At 40.2% G+C, this 15,996-nt stretch overlaps 1 protein-coding gene across 19 annotated transcripts in view; it reads left to right on the top strand.

The window, feature by feature from the left end:
* Nucleotides 1-15,996, top strand: part of MARK3 (microtubule affinity regulating kinase 3) — a 107,183-nt gene that overhangs the window by 75,076 nt on the left and 16,111 nt on the right. For 13 of the 19 annotated variants that reach the window (XM_082451001.1, XM_082450998.1, XM_082451000.1 and 10 more), the window contains 8 exons: nucleotides 2,485-2,541; nucleotides 4,888-5,124; nucleotides 5,273-5,392; nucleotides 5,633-5,732; nucleotides 6,050-6,162; nucleotides 6,663-6,816; nucleotides 12,412-12,629; nucleotides 15,668-15,771. In XM_082451001.1, coding sequence (XP_082307127.1) covers nucleotides 2,485-2,541; nucleotides 4,888-5,124; nucleotides 5,273-5,392; nucleotides 5,633-5,732; nucleotides 6,050-6,162; nucleotides 6,663-6,816; nucleotides 12,412-12,629; nucleotides 15,668-15,771 — 1,103 coding nt within the window. The remainder of the gene's footprint in view (nucleotides 1-2,484; nucleotides 2,542-4,887; nucleotides 5,125-5,272; nucleotides 5,393-5,632; nucleotides 5,733-6,049; nucleotides 6,163-6,662; nucleotides 6,817-12,411; nucleotides 12,630-15,667; nucleotides 15,772-15,996) is intronic. The other 6 variants (XM_082450999.1, XM_082450994.1, XM_082450992.1 and 3 more) reach the window with 3 other exon arrangements.

The raw sequence follows: 15,996 nt of genomic DNA, 5'->3' as shown, positions 1-15,996 counted from the left end.
TTTTTGCCTCATAAAACTGAAATTCCTTCCCACTCAGGTGAATCTATCTGACTTGCAAATGTTTGTGCACATGTGATTTATTGACTGTGAGGAGAAGACTCTTGGCGGCGGCGGCGGGTTTGAGCCTGGACCTTCTCCAGGGAAGCAGCGCAGTGCTTAGACCTGTCCTCTCTTCTTCCATCTCCGCCCGTCCCCCGCGTGGGGTCTGACTTGTCAGGGCTACTTGGACGTTTATCACGCAGCTGCTTATCTTAATTTCCTGCGGAAATTCTGAAGCATTATTTGAGGGACCTGTTAGTTGGTCCAGAAAAGAGAGTTTATGTACTTGTACAATTACTGGCTTGATTTACAGTGCTTACAATTAATGTAATCTTTTCTCCTGCCATAGTATTTCCTTAAGTCCACTTACTAAACCTGGAAGGATCAGGCATATTGGTGCTTCCACTTTTCTCTGTTTCTAATTGCCATGCCTTCCAAAAGTTTATGTCATTATGAGTTTGATGAAATATAAAGTTTTCCTATTTAGTACAAAGAGAAAGGTATGCCACACACAGAGTACACTATGCTTGATCTGTTTTCTGTCAAAAATAGGCCCTTCTTTCCATATTCATCAGCAGATGGCTTTCCCTCTTCCCATTTTCTTCCCCACTCTCATACTTGTTACTGTTTATGCTGTTTTAATTTTTTGGCTGAGCTCTCATTCTTTTCAAAGAGAGAGAAGAGGTTCCTGGCTCCGTCTTCTTTCCTTAGCTCTTTCTGGGTGGGTTGCTGGTGTTGCTGCCTCTGTTCTTTCATGTGTGGCTGGAGGTGAATTAGGCGTGCATTCTTATTTCACCTGGGAAACATCTGGGTTGTCAGCCTTCTTTGGAAATAACTGCTTTTGCCTTAAAAGCAGAACGCAAAAAAGCAATAATTGAAAGTTGAGTACTTTCAGGTTATTGTGGCATCAGGTTAGCTTTGAGCTGTTTGGAGGTAAAAGAAGAGAAATTCTCTTTGAGAAAGGGTAGGACATTGTCAAATCTGGTTCGGAAGCAGAATTTGAAAATAACCTATGAGAGAAATCTCAATATGGGGGCCGGGTTGGGGGAAACGGAAATTTTGATCAGGCAGAAGTAAGATAAAATTTACCTATGTCCTTCCTAGGCAATAAACCTGTTACTTTGAGGGAAACAAATCTATCGATATTTCACTTTCCCAGTTTTCATGCTGACAGAATAGAGCAGCGTAATTGTTAACAGATGCTCTAAAACCAATATTTTGGCATTGGAATTTGTGTACCTTTAGTTGATTATGAGTGGGCTGGTCTTCTGCATATGCACTTTATAAAGTATGAAGCTGCTTAGTGAAGCCTTGATTTTGGCATCATTCCCACCCTAACCCCAGCCCAGCTTATCCTTGCTGCTTATTCTGAACCAAAATAGCAACCAATAGAACAGCCCTCTCTGAGTTTTTGTGTCCAGTGTAGTTACGTGCATGTTGCTTACAACAAAGTTGATGATGATTTGGAGAAACAAGCAGTATTTTCATTATAACCCCAGTTTTGTAGATGTGTAATCATATATATTTAAATACACATATGTAATACCAAAGTAGAGACTAGAAGCAAATGCACCAGAATAACAGGAGATGTCATCTCTATTTGCTGGTTATAAAAGCATATTCTTGTATGTACTTTTCTGTATTTCCTAAAGTTTTTATAATAAGGATATAAAAGTTTTATAATTAGACAAGGAGACTTAAAAATTGCTAGTAAGTGTGAAATTTCAGTAGAGCAGTTATTTAACAGTGCCAATCAGGGAATTCCCTGGCAGTCCAGTGTTTGGGACTCCGTACTTTCACTGCCGAGGGCCCAGATTCAATCCCTGCTCGGGGAACTAAGATCCCACAAGCCGCACGGCGCAGCCAAAAAAATAATAATAATAACAGCACTAATCACAGGAGTAATCAAAAGTTGGCTAAATGAAAGCATGTCATTTGCTGAGAGTAGGAGGGATTCTTATTGATAAAGCACCTAATAGTTTTCATAGTTTGTAGTTCACATACATTACAACATTCATCCTTCCATTTTAAGGAAGAGGAAACTGGTCCTCAGAGAAGTTAAGTCATTTTTGCTGTCCTTGAACCTACATTAGCCAAGAGGAAGAGGGTGTTGTAGGGACTGGCTGGGGAGAACCAACCTAGATAAACACCCAGTGCAAATAGTCTGTATCTGCCGGCTTGGTTGTGAGTTGACAACGTGGGCGTGCAGAAGTTGCACCAGAGCCTTCTGATCGAGGGCAGGGCTCAAGAAGAGACTTTCTAGTTAAAATTAGAAAGAACAGGAAGAACAGCCTCACTTAGCTCTTCTTGCACTCAACCTCTCCAAATTGAAAAGTTCAAAGCATGAGAAAATTATATTTAGAGATCCACACAGACATCGAAGTGAGTGCTCACCGAGTAGTCTGCACCGGCGATGACTAATAGCCTTGCATCTCTCCTGTCCAGATAGTGTCTGCAGTCCAGTACTGCCACCAAAAGCGGATCGTTCACAGAGACCTCAAGGTGAGTCATAGTGCCCTTACTAGTGTACACTTGCCTTGTGTGTGCTCAGTTCTCCCAGTGCTCATGACATAAAGGAGGCATAGATTAGAATGTGTTATTAAATTTTTTTAAAAATCCTAAGATATATTTTACATTTCAGTTAAGGCAGCTCATAGTTGGTCTCTGGAGAAAAATCATCCTACCACCAACCAGATGGGGGCCTCCAGAAATGCACGCTCTCACCTGGACAGTGTCCTCAGTGCAGCCTGGCATCCCTTTCTGTTTTTCTAGTCTGCATTCTCTCTTGTTAACAGCAGCGGTATTTAAATGAGACCTACTTCACGGTTCTCCACCTCTGCCCACACTCCTGGCATAGGATAAGGTTTCCTATTTCACAGAGAAAATAGAAACACCAGGCAGAAACTCCTTCTTTCCCAGCTGCACCTGCATCCACCCTTAACCTTCCAGGATTTCCCTCGTTACAGGACAGCGGGGTGCCTCTGCTGACCCTGCCTCTGTGTTCTGGGTCCTGTGTCCTTCCAGGGGCTGCTTCACTCTGTTTCCTCCCATCTTTCCCTTCTTCATCCGCCCTCTCTCTCTGCTGGCGTGTCACTAGCAGCATGTATAAAAACATGCTCAAGTTTATACCCTCTTTTACCGAAAAACCTCCCCACCCCGATTCCCCTTCCTGGTACACCCTTTTTTTCCTCTTCACCTTCACAGCTGTATTTCTCTAAACATTGTTTAGATTCTCTCTTAACTTGATATTCACTTATTCTTTCTCCTGACATAACTGTTATCGATTTGCTTGTTCTCTGCTCACCCACCCTTGCTGCATTCACATCCACTCCAGTAGCTGCAGTGGCCACCTATATGTTGATGACCCCCAGATCCATTCCTGCAGCCAGAGCTCTCTTCTAGGATTTAGTGTCCAGCTGACAAAAGGACACCTTCACCTCAGCATCCCTCAGGTAGCTCGGGTTCAGCAAGTTCAACACCTAAACTCTTTCTTCCTAAACTTGAATTTTTATTTCTCATTGTGGTGACTGTCCTTCAGGTGCCCCTCTCTCCTTTACTCTGCTGTCCACTCAGACCCCAGGTCTTTTTGCTGCTGTTTCCTGAGTATCACTTGAGCTCACTCTTTTCTGTCCCCACTCACTTTCCTAGTCCAGACCACCAGCATATCTCGTACCTGATTACCACACTAGCCTCTTGCCTGGTCTTCCCTGCTTCCAATTTTGCCTCTTTCTTCCATGTCTGTTTCCTACATTGTAACCAGAATGGCCCTTTAAAAACACAAATAAGATTGTCATCTCCCGCTTGAATGACTTTCTCAGTGGCTTCCTGTTGCCCTTAGGTTACAAACCCAAACTTCCTGACTACAAGTCACTGGGCTGGCCGTTTGTAATTCAGGCATGGCCCCGTCCCCAGCTGTGTCTCTCTGCATCTCTGTACCACACACTGCCTTTCAGTTTCTTGAGGAAAACGTGTTCTGTCTCAGCAGGGTTTTCACGCTGTTTATTCTGCTTCAAATACCTCCCGTTAACACACCCACTACTATCAACTAATCTTCCAGGCAGCAGTTTCAGTTTCATCCCCTCTAGGAAGCCGTACCATATCTTTCAGTGCTGGGCCCGTGACTCCCCACTTATCTGTCACAGCAGTTAGGCCCAAGAGTGTAGCTGCTTATTTTTCTAAATTGTCAGCTTTTTGAGGGCAGGACCCTGTCTGTCTATATATCCAGACACTAATATAACACCTGGTGTGTAATTGCCACGTGGTAAATGTTTGTTGAAACAAGTGGAAAAGACTGTGATCTCTGTCTTGAATGAAGTTTAGGATGCTCCCTCCTCAATAATAGCCATTATACAGCTTACTTAGCAGTGTTTTTGAAATGTGACTATCCACCTAAAGCAAGTATCTATTTTTTAAAAGCCCCTTATTCTTCAAAAGCTCTTTAAAAATTTTATTGATCATGGACATTTGCTGTATAATTAGTGCTAGAATCAATCTTTACAGTTGGGCCTCCATATCCCCAGGTTCTGCATCTGTGGCTAAGGAGGGCTGGCTGTACTATACCGTTTGGTATGATGATGGGTTATGGTATCCACAGGGGGTCCTAGAACCAGTCCCCTGAGAAGACTGAGGGATGACTACAGCTCATATCTGTTACTGGTTATTAATGCTGAAAAATGAGGAATTCTGATTTAGCTCCTATTTTTTCTCTCTAGAAAGAATGTTTTCTTATTCATTAGGATATATTAACTTTACATCATTACAAAAAGCTTTTGTGAAATGCCTGATTCTATCACAGTTCTGATTATATTTTGGTTAAATTTCATTTTTGTCTTGGTGTTTTCCCTCTAGGCTGAAAATCTATTGTTAGATGCTGATATGAACATTAAAATAGCTGACTTTGGTTTTAGCAATGAATTTACCGTTGGCAGTAAACTGGACACGTTTTGTGGCAGTCCTCCGTACGCAGCGCCAGAGCTCTTCCAGGGCAAGAAGTATGACGGGCCCGAAGTGGACGTGTGGAGCCTCGGCGTCATTCTCTACACCTTAGTCAGCGGGTCGCTCCCCTTTGACGGGCAGAACCTAAAGGTATAAGAAGTGGTTCTTCAGAAAGCTAAAAGGATTTTATAAAACGATAAGAGTTAATGTGTTAATGTTGTTTCAGCGGGGTTCTTTGAGTTCTTTTCTAACCTAAAAGTTGACTTACTAGTTTTCTTTCCTCTCTACCTCCCCAAAGGAACTGAGAGAGAGAGTATTAAGAGGGAAATACAGAATCCCTTTCTACATGTCCACAGACTGTGAAAACCTTCTCAAACGTTTCCTGGTGCTAAATCCAATAAAACGAGGCACTCTAGAGGTAATCACATAACTGGAAATAAGGAAGAACTTTGGAGAGTCTTTAAAGTAATTTTAGAACTTTGCTTGGTTTGTATGATGTATTGAATACTATCCTGGGGTTTTTTAAGTAACATTGAGACATTTTTTAAAAGTTATCCTTTGAGCCATAATCGATGAAATGTTGAAAATAAGCTTTCCTAAATATTGTGATTATCAGAATGTTTCATTTTATGCTGCTAATGAACAGTTCACCTTTCAGCAAATCATGAAGGACAGGTGGATCAATGCAGGGCATGAGGAAGATGAACTAAAACCGTTTGTTGAACCAGAACTGGACATCTCAGACCAGAAAAGGATAGGTAATTATTCTGTGCCTGCATGTTGGTGTGTGTACAGGTTACATATTTCTGTTTTGATTCATATGTGTATGCCTAAAATGGGGATAATGGGAAGTTAAGCATAAGTTACATGAATCAGCTTATATGTTTTGTCATATTTAGAAACTTATCTGCAGTTTCCTGTAATAGCACTCAGTAACTCAGAAATAAGCCAACTGCCCGTTTATGTTAGAAAATGTGTGATCTTTTGGGTCAAATAAAGGAAATTATTTTACCCTGTAACATAATGATTTCTTAACCAAACGAAGCACATAAACTATATTATACCCTTCTTTTAGATATTATGGTGGGAATGGGATATTCACAAGACGAAATTCAAGAATCTCTTAGTAAGATGAAATATGATGAAATCACAGCTACATACTTGTTGTTGGGGAGAAAATCTTCAGAGGTAAGAATAATTAGATAAAAGCCTGCAATATCCTTTTTGTGAATTATTAGCTCATGTAAACTCTTCTTTTTTTTTTAGTGTGTATAACATTTGATAATATTTTAAAATTTACCTTCAAATAACTAATCTAACTCCTATGACTATTATGAGATACTATTTTAACTTTAAGATAATAACCTTTAATAATTTGGCTTTCATTAAGTTAACCTATAGTCATTAGTAGTTTTTAAATGATGTAAAGTATCAGATGAAATAAATAGAGCGTTTTAAGTTTTTTGAAAAAGCGTGGAAAGAAGAACGTAAATGTTTATCCTTGTGTGAGTTTTTCCAGCAGTCAGAAAAATACTTTTGCCTGAGTTTAGGGTTGTCATTTTTGTACACTGTGATTCTTCTCTCTAAATGAACTACTTATGAGAGGTTTGTGTATTGTAAGTTTAGTTTCATAATAAACCATTTGGGCTCGTGTTGTGGTTTGCTCTGTTTTTCTCATTTTCTCTTAGCTGGATGCTAGTGATTCCAGTTCTAGCAGCAATCTTTCACTTGCTAAGGTTAGGCCAAGCAGCGACCTCAACAACAGTACTGGCCAGTCTCCTCACCACAAAGTACAGAGAAGTGTTTCTTCAAGCCAGAAGCAGAGGCGGTACAGTGACCATGGTAAGTCTGAGGCCATTCCAGTGTGTTCTCCCGGAGCCTCCCGTTAACCAGGAAGCCTCCTAACACTGGAAGCATCCTTTTGCTTATGGACTACTGGGGTTGGAGTTGCTTGATTTCCCTTCTTGACGTTTCTTTCAAAGCAGTCCTGCAGGTTCTGGCATATTTATCTCAAGGCTCTAATCTCCTTGGTACACTCAATAAGCTTTTTTTTTTTTTTTTTTTTTAATTTTTATTTATTTATTTATTTTTATTTTTGGCTGCGTTGGGTCTTCGTTGCTGCGCGCAAGCTTTATCTAGTTGCAGTGAGTGGGGGCTACTCTTCGTTGCAGTGTGCGGGCTTCTCATTGCAGTGGCTTCTCTTTGTTGCAGAGCACGGGCTCTAGGAGCACGAGCTTCTGTAGTTGTGGCTCGCAGGCTGTAGGGCGCAGGCTCAGTAGTTATGGCTCACGGGCTTAGTTGCTCCGCAGCATGTGGGATCTTCCCGGACCAGGGATCGAACCCATGTCCCCTGCATTGGCAGGCGGATTCTTAACCACTGCGCCACCAGGGAAGTCCCTCAGTAGGCTTTTATTGAGTAAGGCCTGGCCGGGTGGAAGCCTTAGCCACATGTGACTGTTGAGCACTTGAAGTGTGGAAATGATTTTCAGTTTTGTCTCAGTTAAATTTATAAAGCCATGTGCAGCCAGTGGCTACCACATTGGACAGCACAGCCCTGGAAAATGTATAGTATCGCAGTTTTGCCTTAATTGGTTTAAATTTTTGACATGTGTCTTTCTCAGCCACACTCTAGCTGTTGGTGTGTCTAACCACCCTCACTCTTAAAAGTTTTCACCATAGAAGTGAATATTTCATGAGACTTAAGACCCTAAAGGATATGCTTACCAAACTTGACAGTTATTCTACCTTCAAGGCAGCCCCATTTGTTGGAATTCAGAGACTCTAGTAGGTGTGTGTTTATTCACATATTATTATTTCCTTTAATTCCAGCGTGCAGGAACCGAATTTATGTTGGCCTGGTCCTAACTTTTAAAAATACATCCTCACATGAAACACCCATTCATCTCTTTGTTCAGTTCATTTCCCTTCTCTGGACTTTGTCCACCTCCATTCTTTCACCTTGAGATGTGGCACTTAGAATTGTACAGAGTATTCCAGGTGTCTGCAGCTTTGGTTTTGTACCAAAAGTGATGACGCTTTGGTTTCCATTTCTCTCCCTGCTGCTGCTGCCTCTCTATATGGTTTGGGCCAAAGCAGCACATGGTACTGACACTGTCAGTAAACTGTCTATATGTCTGCTGTTTTCTAGGGTATAACTGAGAGCTCAGAACCTGTCTGATGCCAGGATTTGTGCAGGTAGCATTTGTAAACCAAGTGTTGATCTGGGTCTCTGTCTCTTGTGCTCATATTAGTTGCTTACAAGGAGGGGTTTTCTGCGTACTGCAGAGCAATTAGCAAAATGCCTACGTGTTGCTCTAAATCAACCAGTTTAAAGGGACTTGTTCCTAAAGCCTGGAAGAAACCTGGTGATGGAGTTTTCTCATATCCCTTTCCCCAGCTCAGAAAATTTTAGAGCTAAAAAGAGCTCACCAAACCCCCATATTAGCAATAAGGAAATAGGGCAAGAGAGTTCACCAGGTCTTCTGAGGTTAAATAGAAGTGGGAACGCCTGAGACAGACCCAGGATTCCTGGCCCCTGGTCCTATGGCTGTCTCCACTAACCCGCCCATTACCTTTTATAGTAGTGCTTTTATAATAATAATCATCCTTCTTTCTTGGAGCCTCTGATATTAAAAAGAAGTTCACAAAAGAATACTTCCAGAAATTCTGTATATAGAAAATCACTGACCCAATTCCACATTCTTTGGGGATGAAGATGGTGGTCAGCAAAAAAAAAAAAAAAAGATTTGATTATGCCTCTGGCACTGTTCATTTAAGTGCTGAAAATGAGATAGGTTCCAAATAATGAAATCTAGTAAAGCACATCCACTTGGTACCAAGTGAAGGCAGACAAGCCCATAGACAGACCAACTTTTAGCTTGCCCTCCCACCCCATCTCATCTCTCCTCTTGTTCCCTACCTCTAGATGCCAATGATTTATATCTGCCTGCTTCTGTAAAATCATAACTTAATTTTTATTTGTGTTTCTTAATTTCAGTCCCATGTGTGAACCCCCCTGTATGTATGTACATTTTTTTCTAGGAAGGGTGATCTTCATCAGATTTTCAAGGGGTTCTTTTATTTAAAAAAAAAGAAAAGAAAAGAAAGTGAAGAATCACTGTTCTATTAACCAGTCAGTGGTATTGGGGAGGTTGGTAGTGATCAGAAAAAAAAATAAATTTGCATCCATTTCTCACATCTTATACAACGTTGGATTCCAATTGGAATAAAGGTGTAAATATTAAAAAAAGAGGGCTTCCCTGGTGGCGCAGTGGTTGAGCATCTGCCTGCTAATGCAGGGGATACGGGTTCGAGCCCTGGTCTGGGAAGATCCCACATGCTGCGGAGCAACTAGGCCCGTGAGCCACAACTACTGAGCCTGCGCGTCTGGAGCCTGTGCTCCGCAACAAGAGAGGCCGTGATAGTGAAGAGGCCCGCGCACCACGATGAAGAGTGGCCCCCGCTTGCCGCAACTAGAGAAAGCCCTCGCACAGAAACGAAGACCCAACACAGCCAAAAATAAATATAAAAGTAAATAAATAAATAAAAGATTACTATTTTAAAAAAAGAAAGAAAGAAAGAAAGAAACTGGGACTTCCCTGGTGGTCCAGCAGTAAAGAATCTGCCTTCCAGTGCAGGGGACTCAGGTTTGATCCCTGGTCAGGGAACTAAGATCCCATATGCTGCAGGGCAACTAAGCCCGCATGCTACAACTACTGAGCCCGCGTGCCTCAACTAGAGTGCCCGTGTGCCTGCGTGCCCACGTGCTCTGGAGCCCGCACGCCGCAGCAAAAGATCCTGCATGCTGTAACGAAGATCCCACGAGCCACAACTAAGACCCAACGCAGCCTAAAATAAAATACAAAATATATAAATTAATTAAATAAAAATTATATTTTAAAAAATCATATTTTGGGGAATTCCCTGGCAGTCCAGTGGTTAATTAGGACTCTAAGCACTTTCACTGTTGTGGCCCAGGTTCACTCCCTGGTCAGGGAACTAAGATCCGCAAGCTGTGCGGTGCGGCCCAAAAATAAAAAAAGAAGAAGAAGAAGAAAAATCACATTTTTGCGTGATACATCCACACCACGGAACACTACTCAGCAATAAAAAGGAACAAATTATTGATAAATACAACAATTTGGATGGATCTCAAGGGAATTATGCTGAATGGGGGGAGACAATCTCAAAAGGTTACATTGACTCCATTCACATAACATTCTTGAAATGATGGAATTACAGAGATGAGAACAGATTGGCGGTTGCCAGGATTTAGGGAAGGGACTTGAGGTGGAAGATAGGTGGCTGTGGCTGTGATAGGATCGCCCACAAGGTCCTTGAGGTAGAACTGTTCTTCGTCTTGACTGGTGGTGATCACATGAATCTGCACATGTGATTAAAGTGTGTAGAGCTGAATACACACGCACATAACACACAGTGCAAGTAAAACAGGAGCAGTCTGAATGAATGAGGTCACTGGGTTGTATCAATAGCTGTTTCCATGCACAATCTCAAATCCTAAGATGAAAAAAAAATCTTTTAATTTTCTGAATAGCAATAATAAATGTTTCAAAACAAATTGGTAGTAACCCTAAAGATTCAGAATGTCATTAGATGTATCATGATATTGAGAAGAAAGAAAAGTATTAAGGGTAGTATCACCCTATACTTGGCTGATTCTTTGTTTTATATGTTAAAATTGCCAAACTGAGAACTTGATTGTTGTTCTCCCATAAATCAAATCTTTGTTTACTTTTAATTCAGTTCCAAATAAAGTTATCATTTATTTATTTATTTACCACACCACGCAGCTTGTGGGATCTTAGCTCCCCAACCAGGGACCGAATCCGTGCCGTCAGCAGTGAAAGCACAGGGTCCTAACCATTGGACCACCAGGGAATTCCCTAGATTTACCATTTGGATTTTTGTCCTAGAGGTAGTTTTACTGTACCCCACCCCATCCATTTTTTTTAATGATTTATTTTTCTGTTGAAGTATAGTTGATTTACAATGTTGTGTTAATTTCTACTATACAGCAGAGTGACTCAGTTATACACATATATACATTCTTTTTCATATTCTTTTCCATTACGGTTTATCTCAGGATATTGAGTATAATTCCCTGTACTATACAGTGAGACCTTGTTGTTTATCCATTCTATATGTAATAGTTTGCATCTACTAACCCCAAGCTCCCAGTCCCTCCCTCCCCTTCCCTCTTCCTCCTCCCATCCATTTTTTAATAGACCTAAAATATAAAGGCTTTTCTACCATAAATGATGAGCATTTGGTGCTGTTCCTTAAGATTACCACTGGACGTCATATATAATGAATATACTAGTTATCTCGTTCATTTCCAAAATTCTTTGAACTCCGAATCGCCTGTGTCATCAGAGTCTCTAGGTGATTTACTGCAGGACATCAGTTAATTGCCCACCTGAGATGTCCCTAGGCATCCTCCTCCTGGGAGGGGGTCTGACTGGGAACATCCACCCATGTCCTCCCTGTCACTTCCATGAGAAACATGCTTTCTTTTGCTTATACTGTCTCTCCTTGTCTACTCAAATTCCTGTTTACCTAGAAGATTATTAGTGCTTTAAAAAAGATGCAAGATAAAACTTCAAAAGAAAGAGCCTGTAAATCTGTACTGTTCTTTTCCAAAAGGTGACGACATCTCTTATACAAAAAGGATGAAATTCACTCAGATGTATAGATACCAGGTGAACCAGTTCATGCTGCATGATGTGTGTGCATCAAGTTAGTTTGATTATTTATCTGTCCAGTAACACCCCGTGAACATGTTTCAGAAAGACAACTATATAAGCTTATTAGTTAAAAAAAAAAACAACTTTAAAACAGTAGAATGTTAGGGACTAATAAGTGAAATTTTAAAATTGAATTCAGGACTTCCCTGGTGGTACAGTAGTTAAGAATCCGCCTGCCAATGCAGGGGACACGAGTTTGGGAAGATCCCACATGCCACAGAGCAACTAAGCCCGTGCGGCACAAGTGCTGAGCCTGCGCTCTAGAGCTCGCGAGCCACAACTACTGAAGCCCGTGCACCTAGAGCCCGTGCTCCGCAACAAGACAAGCCACCGCAATGAGAAGCCCACACACCGCAAGGAAGAGCAGCCCCCGCTCGCTACAACTAGAGAAAGCCCACGTGCAGCAACGAAGATCCAACGCAACCAAAAATAAATAAATAAATTTATTTTTTTTTAAAAAAGTGGTTAGGTAATTTTAAAAAAATAAAATAAAATTGAATTCATTGCATAGGGAAAACGTTATACATGAATGGGAAGCATCTTAGAAGATTTTTACTGTCTTATATTTTCTTAGATGAATAGAAATCTTGGGTCATCTTATAAAGTGTTCATTTTCACAGGATAAAATATAAAACTGTATTCTGACTTTTAAAAAGTGAACTCTGTATTTTAGCTGGACCAGCTATTCCTTCAGTTGTGGCGTATCCGAAAAGGAGTCAGACCAGCACTGCAGACGGCGACCTCAGAGAAGATGGAGTTCCGTCCCGGAAACCAGGCGGCAGTGCTGCTGGAGGAAAGGGAGTTGCTCCAGCCAGTCCCATGCTTGGCAGCGCGAGTAATCCCAACAAGGCGGATATTCCTGAACGCAAGAAGAGCTCCACCGTCCCCGGTGTAAGTAGGGTCGTACTGTAGGGCAGCCTAGGGTTGTAGGATTGAAATGATAAGACATTTTGCTCCTGTGTGTTCATCTCCTACAAAGCCCTACGCACTGGGCCACGAGGCACAGTCTCAGCCTGTAAGGATCACTTGCTCTGTTGCATGTATTTCTTGTTGAGCCGTATCCCACTGGATGAGTGATCAGATCCTTTATGTCAAGGGCTGTTTTTAGTTACTCCATAAACATCTGCTAAACTTTAGACTGTATCAGATGCTGAGATATGGAAAGACATCATAATCTAACAGAGGAAATGAATAAAACCAAATGGGGACAGTGCAGACAGGTGATGGCAAACAGAAACCTGATGGAGTCTGTACAGGGCACTGTGAGCTCTGACTGCCAGGGACTTGGTGTTTGCCCTGCATCTCAAAGGGCTCTATCAATACAGAGTGTTGACTGAGTCCTTACCATGTGCCACGGACCATGCTGAGTGCTTTTTCATTTATTAGCTAAATGTTAAGGTGAAGAAATTGAAGAAAAGTTAGGTAATTGTCTAAAATTATACTGCTAAACTGAATCCATCTCTTAATCCCTGCCCTGAACAAAATCTCCCTAGGAAGTAGGTAGTATTTGTTAAATTGAATCTATTCAGTTTCAGAAACTTCTTCGTGAATTGAAATGTGTTCTCTCTGACCTAACATAGTGATTATTATTCTTAGCACTCCAAAAGTAATTTTTTTAATGATTTGATGTTTGTATTTATTGTGAAATGATCTCTAAGTCTAATTAACATCCATCACCATACACAGTTACAGAATTTTTTTCTTGTGATGAGAACGTCTTAGATTTACCCTCTTGGCAACTTCCAAATATGCAGTACAGTATTGTTCACTAGAGTCACCATGCTGCACATTGCATCCCCAGAACTTATTTATTTTATAACTGGAAGACTCAAAAAGTAATTTAAAAAAGAATTTGCAGAGAATGAACAATTTTAAGGATATTCTGTAACCACATTTTTCCCTAAAAGTTAGCGGTGACAAAGCCTTCCCTCTACCCTAAAGAAACCCCAAACTGAGGAGCCCACATGGAATCTGTGCTGCTCCCTTTGGCCGGTTCTTGGGGAGGGGCTTATAAAGGAACCCAGAAGGTTTTGTGTGTTCCATCCTTCGATATTGTGCTTTATCAGAGTAAACGCTGTGTGGAAAGGTTTTTTGTTTGGCTTCCTAATGCAGTAAAATTGGATCGTCATTCCATAGCCCTGCAATTTAAATTCAGCCTCCACTTTTTGTTGACAGTTACCAGAGGAAGAAAAATACTTTGTTCCCTGCCTTCATAACTTCCATTCCTTCACTCTACTCATCTGCACACCCCCCTTTTGAAAGTATATCCTAAGCATTATTAGGCACTCATATATGATTATTTATAAAAGAAAGAAGTATGTTATTATAATTTTCTCCCATTTGTCTTCAGCTTCCCTATACTGCTCATGCTGTATTAAAGGTGACTGCTTTTATCTTTGTTTTAAAATTATCTGATAAAAGTTTTTACTTGTGACTTTTGTTCCTTGCTTTTTAATTTTGAAAGTATTAGCTTTTTACAAATTGATGTGAAATTCACATGACATATAATTAGCCATTTGAAGCATACTATTCAGTGGCATGTAGTACATTCACAGTGTTGTGCAGCCTCTACCTCTCTCTAGTTCTGAAACACTTCAGAACACCCTGTGCTCATTAAGTAATCACTCTCTCCAATCCTCTCTTCCTCAGCCCCCGGCAACCAGTAATCTGCTTTCTCTCCCAATAGGATTGCCTATTCTGGAGATTTCATATAAATGGACTTATACCTCTTGCTTATATATACTTACTTATACCTGTTACCCCTTACATATAAGGACTTATACCTTATACTTAGACACAAGCCTCTTGTGTCTGCCTTCTTTCACTCACCGTAATATTTTCATGGTTCATCCAAGTTGTTGGGTGAACTCATTCCTTTTTATATGCCACAGTTTGTTTATCTACTTATTCATTGATGGACATTTAGATTGTTCCTATCTTTTGGTTATTATAAGTAATGTTGCTGTAAACATTTGTGTACAAGTTTGTGTACTGCACCTGCCATATTTGAGTCCCTATTTCTCCACATCCTTGCCAATACTTGTTATTTTCTGTTTTTTTTAATTATAGCTATCCTGGTGGGTGTGAAGTGGTACCTCATTGTGGTTTTGATTTGCGTTTCCTAAATGACCAGTGATGTTCAGCATCTTTTCATGTGTTTATTGGCCATTTGTATGCCTTCTTTGGAAAAATGTCTATTCAAGTCCTTTGCCCATTTTTAAATTGGGTTGTTTGTCATCTTGTGGTTGAGTTGTAAGGGTTCGTTATATATTCTGGATATTAAACCTTTACCAAATACAGGATTTGCAGATATTTTCTCCTATTCTGTAGGTTCTCTTTTCACATCCTTGATAGTGTTCTTTGATGCACAAAAGTTTCTAATTTTGATAAAGTCCAATTTATTTTTTTCTTTTTGTTACTCATATTTTTTTGTGTGTGTCATATCTGAATCTCTCGTCAAATCCAAGGTCATGTAGATTTACCCATTTTTTTCTAATAGTTTTACAGTTTTAACCCTAATATTTATTTTTTATTTTTTTAATTTTTATTTTATTTGTATATTTACCTTATATTTATAATCCTTGCTTTTTAATTTTTTACTTTGAAAGTAGTACCTTTTAAAAATAGTGGATCTCTCTGCTTTGTTTTAAATAATCCATGAGTTATTAATCTGTAGATTATTATGGCCAACTTTTCAAAGTCACTTTACTGTAGTCATTTTTCATTATTGCAGAAACGTTGGAGGGTAGGAAGGAGGGTAGAGGTTGCTGCCTTCATCCTCTTCTCTGATCTAGTGGCCAGTACTGTTGATATTTTAGTGTAGGTTTATTTAAAGAGTATTCACGTTTATTTAAATTAGGTGGGGTTTTTTTCCCATTGTACTATACTTACTAAATAGTTTAAGACCAAAATGCCCTTTTTTTTAATAGAGTAATACAGCATCTGGTGGAATGACGCGGCGGAATACTTATGTTTGCAGTGAAAGAACTACAGCTGATAGACATTCAGTAATTCAGAATGGCAAAGAAAACAGGTATGAAATTTTACCTGTTGGCAAGAAAATTTGTTTTTCCCAAGAGAAATGGAAGAATGATATTTGCTTCTCAGTTTTTATGATCAAAATTCAAATAATAGTGGTAAGTATTCGCTAATGGTAAGTTAAATTTGAACGCAGAGTTTTAGTGAGATCCTAGAATTCCAAATTCCTCTCCTTGTCCAGAGCTTATCCTCCTGGCCAGCTGTGTATGATGATTGGAAG

This window comes from Balaenoptera physalus, assembly GCF_965194825.1.
Source record: "Balaenoptera physalus genome assembly, chromosome: 2".
NCBI lineage: Eukaryota > Metazoa > Chordata > Mammalia > Artiodactyla > Balaenopteridae > Balaenoptera > Balaenoptera physalus.
Note: the sequence above shows the minus strand (reverse complement) of the source record. Positions and strands in the feature narration are given on the sequence as shown.